The following is a 17,213-nucleotide window of genomic DNA, read 5'->3' on the forward strand; positions in this document are numbered from 1 at the left end:
CACTGTCTAAAATGTGTGGTAGAACAAGGAAGTCCTTTACAGGTACCAGAACCAGAGATAAATGGATAGAGTCAGGACAGAGTCATGGTTTATCCACTGTTTACAGCAGGGTCAGATCATAATGATATAAGATACACCTGTGTAAATAATCCTGACCTCTCTTTGTTTAAGTTCAGTTAATATTATGGGGTTTGCTACTAGAGCCATCCTGCTTATGAATGAGAGCAGTGAAGAAATGTAAAAGAGAATGTGCCTCTAACCGTGCGGACCACAGCTGCAAAAAAAAAACACAGATGCAGCATTTTCCTCTTTGCAATTTTGTGTTTTCTAATCAAAAAGCAGATAAAATGTCCACGCTGTAAGTTTTTAGTCTTTATTCAGTTTCTTGACATCCATTAACAGTTTGTGCAGAGGATTGCTATTGTTTGGAATTAAAATTAATTCATTCTTTGTCTGTAAGCCTTATCCAGTTCAGTGTCGGGAGCCTACCTTGAATCACTGGGCGCAAGGCAGGAACACCCCTGGAGGGCGCGCCAGTCCTTGACAGGGTGACACATTTTCACACATTCACTCACACACTCACACCTACGGACACTTTTGAGTCGCCAATCCACCTACCAACGTCTGTTTTTGGAGCATGGGAGGAAACCGGAGCACCCGGAGGAAACCCACACAGAGACAGAGAGAACACACCACGCTCCTCACAGACAGTCACCCAGAGGAAACCCACACAGACACAAGGAGAACACACCACACTCCTCACAGTCAGTCACCCGGAGGAAACCCACGCAGACACAGGGAGAACACACCACACTCCTCACAGACAGTCACCCGGAGGAAACCCACGCAGACACAGGGAGAACACACCACACTCCTCACAGACAGTCACCCGGAGGAAACCCACGCAGACACAGAGAGAGCACACCACACTCCTCACAGACAGTCTCCCGGAGGAAACCCACGCAGACACAGGGAGAACACACCACACTCCTCACAGTCAGTCACCCGGAGGAAACCCACGCAGACACAGGGAGAACACACCACACTCCTCACAGTCAGTCACCCGGAGGAAACCCACGCAGACACAGAGAGAACACACCACACTCCTCACAGACAGTCACCCGGAGGAAACCCACGCAGACACAGAGAGAGCACACCACACTCCTCACAGACAGTCTCCCGGAGGAAACCCACGCAGACACAGGGAGAACACACCACACTCCTCACAGTCAGTCACCCGGAGGAAACCCACGCAGACACAGGGAGAACACACCACACTCCTCACAGTCAGTCACCCGGAGGAAACCCACGCAGACACAGGGAGAACACATCACACTCCTCACAGACAGTCACCCGGAGGAAACCCACGCAGACACAGAGAGAACACACCACACTCCTCACAGACAGTCACCCGGAGCGGGACTCAAACCCACAACCACCAGGAACCTGGAGCGGTGACAGAGACACTACCTGCTACAGCACTGTGCCACTAGGAACCTATTTAGGGTTCAGTTAAATTAGTATTCAAATGTGTTTTGGTGATTTTAAATCACTGCATTAATATTCAAATCAACACACGCTGTGTCTGTTTGTTATGTTTGTTTCTCCAAATATGATGAAAGTATTATTTATATCAAAAAAATAATGAAAGGTTTTCAGTGCATTTGTTTTTTTATCTTACCTGCAGACTGGTACTCTGTTTCTCACAAAGAAATTCCTGTACACAGGTGAGTTTTTTAATAGTTTTTAATTCGATTGAGGAGCTTAAAATATCATTAATTTAATCAATAATATTTATTTTCATTATAATTATTGTAATCACAGGTACAACTACAGGCATGACGTTAACTGTATGCTTTTGTAACGCTATGCATTAATATTTCCATCTGATGTTCCTTCCCTCCTCACACACACACACACACACACTCTCTTTCTTTATTAGGAGGTGCAGGAGAAACCCGTGTTCATGTGATGGTCCTTGGAAAGACATTCGATTCTCACAAAGAATTCATGAAAAGACTCGGTATCAGGTCTCAACATGAAGTGCTCTCTGTGGCTGAGAGTGATGTCATCTTCGCTTTCGTCCCCATCGTGTCTCGAGCTGGAACTGACATTGAAGCTGCTCTTCAGAAGATTCCTGGTAATAATACAGTCCTTTGCCATGATGTTATGTGAGAATATGTGTTCATTTTGCTCATTCTAAGGTGTTTCCTCACAGGGTCCCGGCCTGTTATTCTGGTGGTCCTCCACTACACGTTTGATCGATACTTCACAGCCCCAGAAAGCAGATGCAGTATAAAGAGGAGTGAAATATTCACGGTGGACTGTCTGTATCATGAAGAGCGAGGTCTACTGCAATGTCCCCAGAATAAGATAGCTCTGAAACAAACAGCAAATTATATTAGTATCATCAAGAAGAAAAAGAAGTCACAGCCATAAAGTAAGGAAGCAACAGAGGAGTCATACAGTGTGTGTTTACACTTTGGTTTCTTTTATGCTCTTTCCATTTACTTGTCACTTAAACGCATTGAGATAAATTCAAAATTATTATGTGATTTAAAATAGCTTCTGATCAAACAGCAATGTCAGTAAATACTTATGTAGGTTACTTACTTGTGTGAGTCTTGTGCACTTATCTGAGGAAGCCTTCGGTCTTTTTCTGCTTTATGTTTAATATTGTACTGTAGCATAATGACACTTCACTGGTGATCATTAAAAATTCAATCTATAGTTTGATCAGAGGAGGATGGGTCCCCTTTGTGAGTCTTGGTTCCTCCCAAGGTTTCTTTCTCCGGCCTCGAGGGAGTTTTTCTTTGCCACTGTCGCCTTCGGCTGCTCGCATTGGGCTTTGATTTAAATGTTCTGTTCTGAAACTGTGAAGCTGCTTTGTGACAACGTCAGTTGTAAAAGGTGCTATATAAATAAATTTGATTTGATTTTAATATTAGAACACTTTAAATAAAATGTCAATGTCAAAACACAACTCTAAAAGTGTGTGCGTTTTATAAGGTAAAGTATTAAACATTAAATCATTAAACCTGATTCAGTAATGTGTAGTTCCACATGAAAGTGATAATGTGTTTAGCTCATAACAGGCCTTTTCAGGCTTTTACTTCCTGTTTGTTTCCTGCTGGTGAGTGAGAAAGTGAAAGTAGAAGTAAAAGAAACACAATAAGATCAGACGAGAATCTCCAAGATCCAGCTTCTGGACCATGGCTCAAGGTTTGTGAATGTCCTCCAGGTTTTATAGACTGCTGTGAATATGTGTGTGGTCTGATACAGACTTGTTTAGTTATTGCTCATAAAACAAGTCAAAACACTGATATTTTCAGCACTAACTAATGCACTGACCTTGTTTCCTGAGGCTCACCTGTATGTAGAGGAACTTGCAGAATTAAACTAACTGTTCGGTTTAGATTCACGGGGTTAAACTTACTGATGTGGAGCTAAATCAGAGTTTGTCTGAGGTTACTAGGTGCTGAATATTGAAGGGTGTAAAGAGAACTGTCGTTCAGCCACAAGAAAGAAAAGCCACAGCAAGACATTTTACAGATGCGTGCATGGCATCATTTGTCATGTATCTGTACATATCACAACGAAGGGTTAAAGAGGTGTAACCCCAAAGTTGACTTTGCATTTGTTGTCTATTAAAAACCACCTGAGAGCAGTCATTGGCAGTGGATTATTTAACAATCACGTATTTACATACAACCACTGCATGTTCATAGACTGGATTGAGGCAAAAATAAAATAAGTAAATAAATAAACAAAAACACAGGAAGTACTTTTATTTGGACACATATTTGAGTCCAGTTTTAACTCAGCATTGGAGATTGTTAGAAGAGTACATCATTGCTTTCTCTGAGGAAGCTGCAGAATGTTATACGACACATTTCTGTTGCCTCTGAGGCGGATTCTAAAGAGGTACATCCTGTACTCTCGGTTTATGATTGCTGCCTCTGAAGAAGCTGCAGAATAACACAATGCTCCACTGACAGAGGCTAAGACAAAGTGGAATAACACATGCTCCGCTGCCTGCCACGTGCTTCTGGAAAAGACCTACAATTATTTATTTATGTGATTTCAATAAAATATTGCAATAGGTTTCAAGCCTTCTGTGGAAAAGCCTTGTGTCCTTTATTAGGCAGGTCACATGAAATGTTGCATGAAATTTAAATGTCAAATGTTATGCAATATTTTCAAAAAAACAAGCCATTGCCCATGACTAAATTTTGTTTTATGCTCCGGTTTCACAATTCCACAGTCCAAAAACACACATTCGTATGTGGATTGGTGACTCAAAAGTGTCCGTAGGTGTGAGTGAATGTGTGTGTGTGTCTATGTTACAGGGTGTAATCCTCCAGGCCCTGGAGTCCAGGGTGTGTTCCCGCCTTGTGCCCAATGATTCCAGGTAGGCTCTGGACCCACCGCGACCCTGAACTGGATAAAGGTTACAGACAATGAATGAATGAATGACTCTATTTTGTTTTAAATACGTCTAATGAAGAGTATGAATATCTGGGACCCACATTATGACTGTCTTCCCATTACTGAAATATCAGAGACACGTGAGACAGATGCTTTGTAGCTGATGGCAGTCCAGCAATGCAAGGCTCGTCTGGTCTGGTCTTGATGCTGTCGCCTCTCTGCCTTCATCTTAGGACTTTGAAATGAGCTGTGGTTATTTACCCCCTTCTCTAATCTGCCCCTGTGTGTTGTCTGTTTCCAGAATCAAGAGAGATGAAGTACTTCATGACGGCACACGGGCAAACCTTCACTTCTCACCTTACATTTTTGGAGCGTCTTATTAATTGTCTTCGTCTCCGTGAAGTGAATTCTCTGGATGAAAGTGACATTGTTATTTCTTTTGTTGCAATTGTGTCTCGGGCCGGAACAGACATTGAAGCAGCTCTTCAGGCAATGCCACAAAGTGAGGACATTCTCAGGGAGCTGCAGTTGTTGAGTCCTGAATAAACATACCCATTTTATTTGTAGTTTATCTAAAGGACAATCAGTTGGTTTCTCCAGTAATTCTATGTAGTTCTCTTTATGAAACAGCTGATATACAGACACCTAGTGGCCTGGACGTACCAGAGATTCTGTACTAAAGCCAATTATAACATAGCCACAGATCGTTTGCAGCTTAAAACCTATTCTAATATTGAGTGACATCTTATAAATATATTATCATCTCTTCTCATCTCATCTCTCTCTCTCTCTCTCTCTCTCTCTCTCTCTCTCTCTCTCTCTCTCTCTCTCTCATTTAGCGACTCAGTCTGTTGTTCTAGTGGTGCTTCACCACACTTTTGATCCAGGTTTCATAACAGCAGAGAGCAGCCTGATTGTAAACAGAGAGAATGTGTTCACTGTGGACTGTGTGTTCCATGAAGACAAAGGTCTGCTGATATGTCAGCGCAATGATGAGGCTCTGAGGGCTGTCACTGATTATCTCAAAGCTAAAGGAGCATCGCCCACTTCACAGGAAGGTGTCAGACCTTTTATGGTGTGTTCAGGCTTGTAATTCAGTTCCATGTTCCAGATCAAACAAGAAAATTATACTGTGTTTCATTTTAGTCGTGTTTTGGTTTAAGGTTAAAATACAACCTAGTGCTGCTTTAAACTGCTGCTGGAGTAGTTCCCTCAAGGGTCTGTCCTCTGTGTCTTTAATTATGGATCAGAACTGAACTGTTTAAATTTACCTCTCTATATATTTTATTTTTCTAATTTAAAAGGTGAGATCATGAAAGAGTTCAAATGTTTCCCCTGGGAATGTGAAACTAGTGTAAACCTTTAAACCCACTGTTGTATCTGAGGGAACATTTACACTGTGTATCTCTGGTGAAAAACACTGTACCATATTTCACTTCAGTTTCTAGTACAGTCTTCAAAATTAAAGTGCTGAAGGGTTCTTTGTATGATGCCATAGAGGAACCACTTTTGGTTCCATAAAGAACCAGGTTTGTTTAAGAGATAAGAGAAATACACCAATCTGTCTTTATACCTCTTTTCTGTAGTATTTTTTTCACTGGTTGTGTCTCACTGGTAATTTTGTCTTTCTTTTTTTCAGGCACAGATTTATCTCACTGCCTTCTGTCAGCATCTGCAGCACCTTTCTCTACCAAATAAAAAGAGAATCCTTCTGATCTTCATCTGGATTGTTCTGGGCATGGCGTCTGGAGCAGTCATTGGATGCTTTGGGACTGAACTCGGGGTGCTTGTTGGCGGACTGATCGGAGCATTAGCTGGGTGCATTGTTCACCTCTATCTTCAAAGTGAACAAACTCCAGCAGGAGTGTTGTCCACTGTGGAAGAAAACTACAACAGCCCCTGAACTAACAGCACATCTGACTGGTCTGAACCTACAAACCTGTAACCTGTTATTTTAAAAATGTTGGAGCAGCTTTCAGCTCAGCTTTAAAATACTCTTCACTTTTTATTCTCTAATGAATCTTCAATTCTTTAATTTCTTATATATTTTAAAGCCTTTTGTTTTATTGTGCTATTTTTAATTGCAACAATTAGGAAAGGACAGCACGGTGGTGCAGCAGGTAGTGTCTCTGTCACAGCTCCAGGGACCTGTCTGTGAGGAGTGTGATGTGCTCTCTCTGTGTCTGCGTGGGTTTCCTCCGGGTGACTGTCTGTGAGGAGTGTCGTGTGTTCTCCCTGTGTCTGCGTGGTTTTCCTCCGGGTGACTGTCTGTGAGGAGTGTGTTGAGTTCTCCCTGTGTCTGCGTGGTTTTCCTCCGGGTGACTGTCTGTGAGGAGTGTCGTGTGTTCTCCCTGTGTCTGCGTGGGTTTCCTCCGGGTGACTGTCTGTGAGGAGTGTGGTGTGTTCTCCCTGTGTCTGCGTGGGTTTCCTCTGGGTGACTGTCTGTGAGGAGTGTGGTGTGTTCTCTCTGTGTCTGCGTGGGTTTCCTCCAGGTGACTGTCTGTGAGGAGTGTGGTGTGTTCTCTCTGTGTCTGCGTGGGTTTCCTCCGGGTGACTGTCTGTGAGGAGTGTGGTGTGTTCTCCCTGTGTCTGTATAAGTTTCATCCTGCGGTTCAGACAATTTTCAGACAATGAATGAGTATCAGGAATGTTCTAGTGCTATTATTTTTTTATGTAAGAATCGTTCGAATTATGTTTATATTGCACTTTTATTTGCTTTATACGATTTTATATTTTTATTTTTGATTAATGTATTTTACTGTCCCTCTTCTCTCTGTAAAGCATTCTGAATTGTCTTTGTTTGTGACAGATGCTCTATAAATAAACTTGCCTTGACTTACTGCTCTTTGTCGTTAACTGTGTTCTTTTCTAATGCTAAGCATTCGTATTTCCATCAGATCTTTCTTCTGTCCTCAACACACACACACACACACACACATTTTTTTTCAGTGGGAGGGTCCATAGAATCCCAAGAACACGTGTCCCACTGTAGCGGAGATGAACAGATTATTCATTTTAATAAAAGATATTTTACGTTTTGGGGACTTAATATGCCAAAGTTATCTTATTATGCTGAAGCACCTCTCTTCAATACATCTCCACAATACATCTTTGAAGACATGTATGACATGTATGTCAAGAAAAGAATCTTTGCAAAATGCAGAGAGACACAGACCCACTTTATTTCATGTCCTCTAAAACCTTTTTAAAGACTCTAAAAGACTCAAACATCCCAAAGTTCTTACATGGAAAACAGGTTGTATTTGGGCACAACTGTTTGAAATTAATTCCATTTAGACAATCAAACCGGGTGGGATTAATTTACATGTGTTTAAAGTCATTTTTGTTTTATATGAATTTATGTAGAACCAAGGTAGCCACATACTATGTGTGTAGTTGGTTAATAATTATGTAGAACATGGTTGTCTTAATGATATTACTTTGTGTTAACATCTAATCTTTTATATTGCAAAAGTATGATTCAAAATCTTGGAGATGGTCTTTAAGCCTTTGTTTGTGCAGGGTCATAGATTTTATGTGATGCCACTACCAAGGTACAGGAAACAGCCAATCAGGAGCAAGAAATGCTCCAATTCTCCCTCATTGAGGACGAATCAGGTATTCGGGGTGGGTTTTCTAAACTCTGGTAAAAGCCAGTCACACCACACACTTAGACTTCACTCTTTAAACACTCCTCTGAGACACACTCTTTGAGAATTTTGGAGAGGAAGACGTTTTTCTGAAGAACGTCTCACTCCTGCTTCCAGCAGACAATGCATCTCAGATAGGGTAGTCAGAGAGCTCTCCTGCTCTGCAGACGTCTCTGCAGGCGCAGGCTCTTTCATGGCCCTCTTCAACAGTCTTGGGCCCCTCGTGGTCCAGAGAGAACCGATTTTTCTATTTTAATTTTTATCCAGATAGAAACTACAGATTAAGAAAAGCTACAGTTTAACTCTAGCGAAATTTCAACGGAAGGAACACCCACGGCTGCAACCTACAAGGCGCGTGTCTGCATGTCTCGAGGAAGTTGTGCCGGAAAGCACTGTCAGCGACATGCTCCCTGTCCATCTCCGGATATGTAAGGCCACATGGTCTCATGTCTCTCATGGCTCATGGGTTGGTACTGAAAGTTTGCTGGGATAAACAATAGCCTTTCTTAGAACTTAGGGTAATAATTATCACAGAGAAGTTCTCTCATACATTAATCTCCCTGTTCCCTCATGTATCGCGATAATCCATTTCATTATATGAATCTATAATCAATATTCTATTTTACAATTAATAAACTAGTTGTGTGATAAAACCAATCCTTGGTTATTTGTTTGTGTGTGCACCTTTCTTGTATGGAATTATAACTTCTAGTTCAGATTCAATTTCAGAGCCAAGAACCTACGGCAGGTCAATGATCATAATTCATTAATAATAGTTAATTCTAGCTAATTCTGCTGTATAATATGGGAAGATGGCCTTCTTGTCTAAGCTAAAATTAAGACAAGTAAACTACATATTATTTAATGGCTCTCAAACATGGAGATTAACAGAATTAATTAAAAAATTAATTATGAATAAAATAATAATTAATTATCATTGACTCTGCTATCTAGTGTTTATGCCACTGCAACGTGTGCATAACTATTTCCACTACACCCACAACTCTAAAAATGTGTGTTTTATAAGGTAAAGTATTAAACATTCAATCATTAAACCTGATTCAGCAATGTGTAGTTCCACATGAAAGTGATATTGTGTTTAGCTCATAACAGGCCTTTTCAGGCTTTTGCTTCCCATTTGTTTTCTGCTGGTGAGTGAGAAAGTGGAAGTGGAAGTAAAAGAAACACAATAAGATCAGACGAGAATCTCCAAGATCCAGCTTCTGGACCATGGCTCAAGGTTTGTGAATGTCCTCCAGGTTTTATAGACTGCTGTGAATGTGTGTGTGTTCTGATACAGACTTGTTTAGTTATTGTTCATAAAACAAGTCAAAACACTGATATTTTCAGCACTAACTAATGCACTGACCTTGTTTTCTGAGGCTCATCTGTATGTAGAGGAACTTGCATCTCAGTCACTAAACTCACTGTTCGGTTTAGATTCACAGGGTTAACTTACTGATGTGGAGCTAAATCAGAGTTTGTCTGAGGTAACTAGGTGTTGAATAATGAAGGGTGTAAAGAGAACTTTTGTTCAGCCACAAGAAAGTAAATCCACACTAATTTTACAATCACATACTTACATAAAACCAGTGCATTTTCACTGACTGGATTGAGGCAAAAAAGGTTGATTTGTTTGAGGTTGTTTTATATATATACATATATATTGCTGCTGTAATGTTTGGTCTCTAGAATATCTATGATTTCAGTGTCGAGTGGAATAATTCTAACGAGAGTAACAGCTGCAATTATTTATTTATGTGATTTCAATAAAATATTGCAGTAGGATTCAAGCCTTCTGTGGAAAAGCCTTGTGTCCTTTATTAGGCAGGTCACATGAAATGTTGCATGAAATTTAATTTATTTTAAATACGTCTAATGAAGAGTATGAATATCTGGGACGAACATTATGACTGTCTCCACATTACTGAAATATCAGAGACACGTGAGACAGATGCTTTGTAGCTGATGGCAGTCCAGCAACTCAAGGCTCGTCTGGTCTGTTCTTGATGCTGTCACCTCTCTGCCTTCATCTTAGGACTTTGAAATGAGCTGTGGTTATTTATCCCCTTCTCTAATCTGCCCCTGTGTGTTGTCTGTCTCCAGGATCAAGAGAGATGAAGTACTTCATGACGGCACATGGGCAAACCTTCACTTCTCACCTTACGTTTTTGGAGCGTCTCAGTAATCGTCTTCGTCTCCGTGAAGTGAATTCTCTGGATGAGAGCGACATTATTATTTCTTTTGTCCCAATTGTGTCTCGGGCGGGAACAGACATTGAAGCAGCTCTTCAGGCAGTGCCACAAAGTGAGGACATTCTCAGGGAGCTGTAGTTGCTGAATCCTGAATAAACATAACCATTTTATTTGTAGTTTATCTAATGGATAATCAGTTGATTTCTCCAGTGATTCTAGTTCTGTTTATGAAACAGCTGATATACAGACACCTAGTGGCCAGGATGTACCAGAGATTCTGTACTAAAGCAGATTACAACATAGCCACAGATTGTTTGCAGCTTAAAACCTATTCTAATATTGAATGACAACTTGTAAATACATTCTCATCTCCCTCCCTCTCTCTCTCTCTCTCTCTCTCTCTCTCTCTCTCTCTCTCTCTCTCTCTCTCTCTCTCTCTCTCTCTCTTTAGCAACTAAGCCTGTTGTTCTAGTGGTGCTTCACCACACTTTTAATCCACATTTCATAACAACAGTAGGCAGACGGAGTGTAAACAGGGAGAATGTGTTCGCTGTGGACTGTCTGTTCCATGAAGACCGAGGTCTGCTGAGATGCCAGTGCAATGATGAGGCTCTGAGGGCTGTCACTGATCATCTGACAGCTAAAGGAGCATCGCCCACTTCACATGAAGGTGTCAGACCTGTTACGGTGTGTTCAGGCTTGTAATTCAGTTCCTTGTTCCAGATCAAACAAGAAAATTATACTTTGTTTCGTTTTAGTCGTGTCTTGGTTTAAGGTTAAAATACAACCTAGTGCTGTTTTAAACTGCTGCTGGAGAAGTTCCCTCAAGGGTCTGTCCTCTGTTGTTTTTAATTATGGATCAGAACTGAACTGTTTAAATTTACCTCTCTATATATTTTATTTTTCTGATTTTAAAGGTTAGCTTATGAAAGAGTTCAAATGTTTCCCCTGGGAATGTGAAACTAGTGTAAACCTTTAAACCCAGTGTTGTATCTGAGGGAACATTTACACTGTGTATCTCTGGTGAAGAACACTGTACCATATTTCATTTCAGTTTCTAGTACAATCTTCAAAATAATAGCCATAGAGGAACCACTTTTGGTTCCATAAAGAACCAGGTTTGTTTAAGAGATAAAAGAAACACACCGATCTGTCTTTATACCTCTTTTCTGTAGTGTTTTTTTAACTGGTCTCACTGGTAATTTTGTCTTTCTTTTTTTCAGGCACAGATTTATCTCACTGCCTTCTGGCAGCATCTGCAGCAACTTTCTCTACCAAATAAAAAGAGAATCCTTCTGATCTTCATCTGGATTGTTCTGGGCATGGCGTCAGGAGCAGTCATTTATTTTTTTTGGGACTTTGGGACTGGTTACGGGGTGCTTGTTGGCGGACTGATCGGAGCATTAGCTGGGTGCATTGTTCACCTCTATCTTCAAAGTGAACAAACCCCAGCAGGTGTGTTGTCCACTGTGGAAGAAAACTACAACAGCCCCTGAACTAACAGCACATCTGATAGTAACATGTAAAACATGTAAAACCTGTAACATGTAAAACATTTTTATTTTAATTAACCAAACCCACAAAAGAAGAACTCCTATGAAGAACCAAACACGGAGAAGCAGTGTTTAGTAACTCCTCTGCTCCTCAATCGAAACCGAGTTGACTTACAACAGCCCTGATTTCAGACACGTTTAAATCCAGGCTGAAAAAATACTGTCCGAGCAGCTTTCAGCTCAGCTTTAAAATACTCTTCACTTTTTATTCTCTAATGACTCTTCAATTCTTTAATTTCTTATATATTTTAAAGCCTTTTGTTTTATTGTGCTATTTTTAATTGCAACAATTAGGAAAGGACAGCACAGTGGTGCAGCAGGTAGTGTCTCTGTCACAGCTCCAGGGACCTGTCTGTGAGGAGTGTGGTGTGTTCTCCCTGTGTCTGCGTGGTTTTCCTCCGGGTGACTGTCTGTGAGGAGTGTGGTGTGTTCTCCCTGTGTCTTAATCCATTTCATTATATGAATCTATAATCAATATTCTATTTTACAGTTAATAAACCACTTGTGTGATAAAACCAATCCTTGGTTATTTGTTTGTGTGTGCACCTTTCTTGTATGGAATTATAACTTCTAGTTCAGATTCAATTTCAGAGTCAAGAACCCACGGCAGGTCAATGATCATAATTCATTAATAATAGTTAATTCTAGCTAATTCTGCTGTATAATAGATGGCCTTCTTGTCTAAGCTAAAATTAAGACAGGTAAAGACACTACATATTATTTAATGGCTCTCAAACATGGAGATTAGCAGAATTAATTAAAAAATTAATTATGAATAAAATAATAATTAATTATCATTGACTCTGCTATCTAGTGCTTCTGCCACTGCAACGTGTGCATAACTATTTCCACTACACCCACAACTCTAAAAATGTGTGTTTTATAAGGTAAAGTATTAAACATTAAATCATTAAACCTGATTCAGTAATGTGTAGTTCCACATGAAAGTGATATTGTGTTTAGCTCATAATAGGCCTTTTCAGGCTTTTGCTTCCCGTTTGTTTTCTGCTGGTGAGTGAGAAAGTGGAAGTAGAAGTAAAAGAAACACAATAAGATCAGACGAGAATCTCCAAGATCCAGCTTCTGGACCATGGCTCAAGGTTTGTGAATGTCCTTCAGACTTTATAGCCTGCTGTGTGAATATGTGTGTGGTCTGAAACAGACTTATTTAGTTATTGTTCATAAAACAAGTCAAAACACTGATATTTTCAGCACTAACTAATGCACTGACCTTGTTTTCTGAGGCTCATCTGTACGTAGAGGAACTTGCAGCTCAGTCACTAAACTCACTGTTCGGTTTAGATTCACAGGGTTAACTTACTGATGTGGAGCTAAATCAGAGTTTGTCTGAGGTAACTAGGTGTTGAATAATGAAGGGTGTAAAGATAACTTTTGTTCAGCCACAAGAAAGTAAATCCACACCAATTTTACAATCAAATCAAAATCAAATCAAATTAAATTTATTTATATAGCGCTTTTCACAACTGATGTTGTCACAAAGCAGCTTCACAGAATTCCAGTAAGACAAAGATTTGACATGAAATGTAAAAACAAATGTAAAACCCTCAAGTGAGCAAGCCAGGGGCGACAGTGGCAAGGAAAAACTCCCCCAGCTGAGGAAGAAACCTTGGGAGGAACCAAGGCTCACAAGGGGTGACCCATCCTCCTCTGGTCAATCTACTGGTGATGATAGTTAGTAGTCCATGAGAACTTCAGTGTAGGGACAGCTTCAAGGCACTTGGTGGTTGCTGGAGCGTGGGCAGCTGGTCTGAAGCGTGGAGGAGGGTCTCGACAGTCATCCATCAGTGTCCAGACAGACAGGTGGGCAGTCGTTTACTCGGAAAGATGTAAAGGGATGGAATTAGTTTTGAACTGTTTTGTGTTTGTAAAGTAGAAAATATGAACATTTCCAGAGTGTGGCTAATGACTCCGGCAGATCTGACTATGACAGCATTAACTAAAAGGAGAGAACCAGGAGGACACACAGACACGGGAGCATCCTGAAACACTGGCATCCCTCCGCTCCACCGTCAACAAACCTGAGTGATCGCGAGAAGCGGCGGGACGACAGCACCAGCGTCTCAGTTTACTATAATTCCCTGTGTCCATGGACCTCCCGGATCTGCCGCCTTTATCTATGGGGGAGCATTAGCTACCAAATGATAAACTAAACAAATGAGTTTTTAGCCTACATTTGAAGATTGCGACTGTGTCTGAGTCCCAATCACATACTTACATAAAACCAGTGCATTTTCACTGACTGGATTGAGGCAAAAAAAGGTTGATTTGTTTGAGGTTGTTTTATATATATATACATATATATTGCTGCTGTAATGTTTGGTCTCTAGAATATCTATGATTTCAGTGTCGAGTGGAATAATTCTAACGAGAGTAACAGCTGCAATTATTTATTTATGTGATTTCAATAAAATATTGCAATAGGATTCAAGCCTTCTGTGGAAAATCCTTGTGTCCTTTATTAGGCCGGTCACATGAAATGTTGCATGAAATTTAAATGTCAAATGTTATGCAATATTAAAAAAAAACAGGCCATTGCCCATTTATTTTAAATACGTCTAATGAAGAGTATGAATATCTGGGACCAACATTATGACTGTCTCCCCATTACTGAAATATCTGAGACACGTGAGACAGATGCTTTGTAGCTGATGGCAGTCCAGCAACGCAAGGCTCGTCTGGTCTGTTCTTGATGCTGTTGCCTCTCTGCCTTCATCTTAGGACTTTGAAATGAGCTGTGGTTATTTACCCTCTTTTCTTATCTGCCCCTGTGTGTTGTCTGTCTCCAGGATCAAGAAAGATGAAGTACTTCATGACGGCACACGGGCAAACCTTCACTTCTCACCTTACGTTTTTGGAGCGTCTCAGTAATCATCTTCGTCTCCGTGAAGTGTATTCTCTGGATGAGAGCGACATTGTTATTTCTTTTGTTGCAGTTGTGTCTCGGGCCGGAACAGACATTGAAGCTGCTCTTCAGGCAATGCCACAAAGTGAGGACATTCTCAGGGAGCTGCAGTTGTTGAGTCCTGAATAAAACAACCATTTTATTTGTAGTTTACGTAAAGGACAGTCAGTTGGTTTCTCCAGTGATTCTAGTTACCTAGTGGCCTGGATGTACCAGAGATTCTGTACTAAAGCAAATTACAACATAGCCACAGATCGTTTGCAAACTTTATCTAATATTGAGTGACAATTTTTAAATACATCCTCATCTCTCTCTCTCTCTCTCTCTCTCTCTCTCGTTTAGCGACTCAGCCTGTTGTTCTAGTGGTGCTCCACCACACTTTTAATCTACGTCTCATAACACCAGAGAGCAGATGGAGTGTAAACAGGGAGAATGTGTTCACTGTGGACTGTCTGTTCCATGAAGACAAAGGTCTGCTGAGATGCCAGTGCAATGATGAGGCTCTGAAACTTGTCACTGATTATCTGACAGCTAAAGGAGCATCGCCCACTTTACAGGAAGTTGTCAGACTTGTTAAGGTGTGTTCAAGCTCATAATTCAGTTCCTTGTTCCAGATCAAACAAGAAAATTATACTTTGTTTTGTTTTAGTCCTGTTTTGGTTTAAGGTTAAAATACAACCTAGTGCTGCTTTAAACTGCTGCTGGAGTAGTTCCCTCAAGGGTCTGTCCTCTGTGTCTTTAATTATGGATCAGAACTGAACTGTTTAAATTTATCTCTCTATATATTTTATTTTTCTGATTTTAAAGGTGAGATCATGAAAGAGTTCAAATGTTTCCCCTGGGAATGTGAAACTAGTGTAAACCCTTAAACACACTGTTGTATCTGAGGGAACATTTACACTGTGTATCTCTGGTGAACAACACTGTACCATATTTCACTTCAGTTTCTAGTACAATCTTCAAAATAAAAGTGCTGAAGGGTTCTTTGAGCAATGTCATAGTGGAACCACTTTTGGTTCAAGAAAGAACCTGGTTGGTTTAAGAGATGTGTGAGTGTGGAAAAACCTTTTAAAGGTTTACTTTAAGGTTCTTTACACATTAAAATGTATCAATAAAACAAGAAGTGGTTCTTCTGTGTCATCGCTCAAAGAACATTTATTTTTAAGAGTGTATGTTTAAATGAAGTTGTAGATTCTGCAACTAGAGTAGATAGCACTAAATGGAGTGTGCATTTCTCAAAAACACAGTTCTGTTTTTATACCTTTGCCCTCATTGTAGTTTTTATATAGTTTTTTTAACTGGTTGTGCCTCACTGCTCTTGGTAATTTTGTCTTTCTTTTTTTTCGGTCACAGATTAATCTCACTGCCTGCTGTCAGTATCAGAAAGCCTTGCTGATCTTCATCTGGATTGTTCTGGGCATGGCGTCAGGAGCAGTCATTGGATACTTTGGGACTGAACTCGGGGTGCTTGTTGGCAGACTGATCGGAGCATTAGCTGGGTGCATTGTTCACCTCTATCTTCAAAACGAACAAACCCCAGCAGGAGTGTTGTCCACTGTGGAAGAAAACTACAACAGCCCCTGAACTAACAGCACATCTGACTGGTCTGAACCTACAAACCTGTAACATGTAAAACATTTTTATTTTAAATAACCAAACCAACAAAAGAAGAACTCCCATGAAGAACCAAACACGGAGAAGCAGTGTTTAGTAACTCCTCTGCTCCTCAATCAAACCGAGTTGACTTACAACAGCCCTGATTTCAGACACGTTTAAATTCAGGCTGAAAATATACTGTCGGAGCAGCTTTCAGCTCAGCTTTAAAATACTCTTCACTTTTTATTCTCTAATGACTCTTCAATTCTTTAATTTCTTATATATTTTAAAGCCTTTTGTTTTATTGTGCTATTTTTAATTGCAACAATTAGGAAAGGGCAGCACGGTGGTGCAGCAGGTAGTGTCTCTGTCACAGCTCCAGGGACCTGGAGGTTGTGGGTTCGAGTCCCGCTCCGGGTGTCTCTGTGTCTACGTGGGTTTCCTCCGGGTGACTGTCTGTGAGGAGTGTGGTGTGTTCTCTTTGTGTCTGTATAAGTTTCCTCCTGCGGTTACAGACAATGAATATCAGGAATGTTCTAGTGCTTTTATTTTTTTATATAAGAATCGTTCGAATTATGTTTATATTGCACTTTTATTTGCTTTATATGATTTTATATTTTTATTTTTAATTAATGTATTTTACTGTCCCTCTTCTCTCTGTAAAGCATTCTGAATTGTCTTTGTGACAGATGCTCTATAAATAAACTTGCCTTGACTTACTGCTCTTTGTCGTTAACTGTGTTCTTTTCTAATGCTAAGCATTCGTATTTCCATCTGATTTTCTTCTGTCTTCAACACACACACACACACACACACAAACACACACACATACACACACACACACACACATACACACAGACACACACAC

The 17,213-nt window shown here is 40.4% G+C and overlaps 3 protein-coding genes across 4 annotated transcripts; all 3 read left to right on the forward strand.

The window, feature by feature from the left end:
• Window positions 1-3,170: 3,170 nt before the first annotated feature.
• On the forward strand, window positions 3,171-7,165 carry LOC136679647 (uncharacterized). The gene is made up of 4 exons (XM_066658291.1): window positions 3,171-3,222; window positions 4,730-4,930; window positions 5,268-5,503; window positions 6,068-7,165. The coding sequence occupies exons 1-4, from the start codon at window positions 3,213-3,215 to the stop codon at window positions 6,329-6,331; spliced, it is 711 nt and encodes a 236-aa protein (XP_066514388.1). The 5' UTR covers window positions 3,171-3,212; the 3' UTR covers window positions 6,332-7,165.
• Window positions 7,166-9,230: 2,065 nt separating this feature from the next.
• LOC136679646 (uncharacterized) lies at window positions 9,231-12,319 on the forward strand. Of its 2 annotated transcripts, none has more exons than XM_066658288.1 (4): window positions 9,231-9,318; window positions 10,185-10,385; window positions 10,725-10,960; window positions 11,497-12,319. In XM_066658288.1, the coding sequence occupies exons 1-4, from the start codon at window positions 9,309-9,311 to the stop codon at window positions 11,767-11,769; spliced, it is 720 nt and encodes a 239-aa protein (XP_066514385.1). In that variant the 5' UTR covers window positions 9,231-9,308; the 3' UTR covers window positions 11,770-12,319. The 2 variants fall into 2 exon arrangements, with proteins under 2 accessions (XP_066514385.1, XP_066514386.1); XM_066658289.1 differs by having other exon boundaries at window positions 10,725-10,943; window positions 11,497-11,571.
• Window positions 12,320-12,870: 551 nt separating this feature from the next.
• On the forward strand, window positions 12,871-16,956 carry LOC136677643 (uncharacterized). Its single transcript, XM_066655231.1, has 4 exons — window positions 12,871-12,926; window positions 14,634-14,834; window positions 15,092-15,327; window positions 16,103-16,956. The coding sequence occupies exons 1-4, from the start codon at window positions 12,917-12,919 to the stop codon at window positions 16,331-16,333; spliced, it is 678 nt and encodes a 225-aa protein (XP_066511328.1). The 5' UTR covers window positions 12,871-12,916; the 3' UTR covers window positions 16,334-16,956.
• The last annotated feature ends 257 nt before the right edge of the window (window positions 16,957-17,213 follow it).

This window comes from Hoplias malabaricus, chromosome Y (assembly GCF_029633855.1).
Source record: "Hoplias malabaricus isolate fHopMal1 chromosome Y, fHopMal1.hap1, whole genome shotgun sequence".
Classification (NCBI taxonomy): Eukaryota; Metazoa; Chordata; class Actinopteri; order Characiformes; family Erythrinidae; genus Hoplias; species Hoplias malabaricus.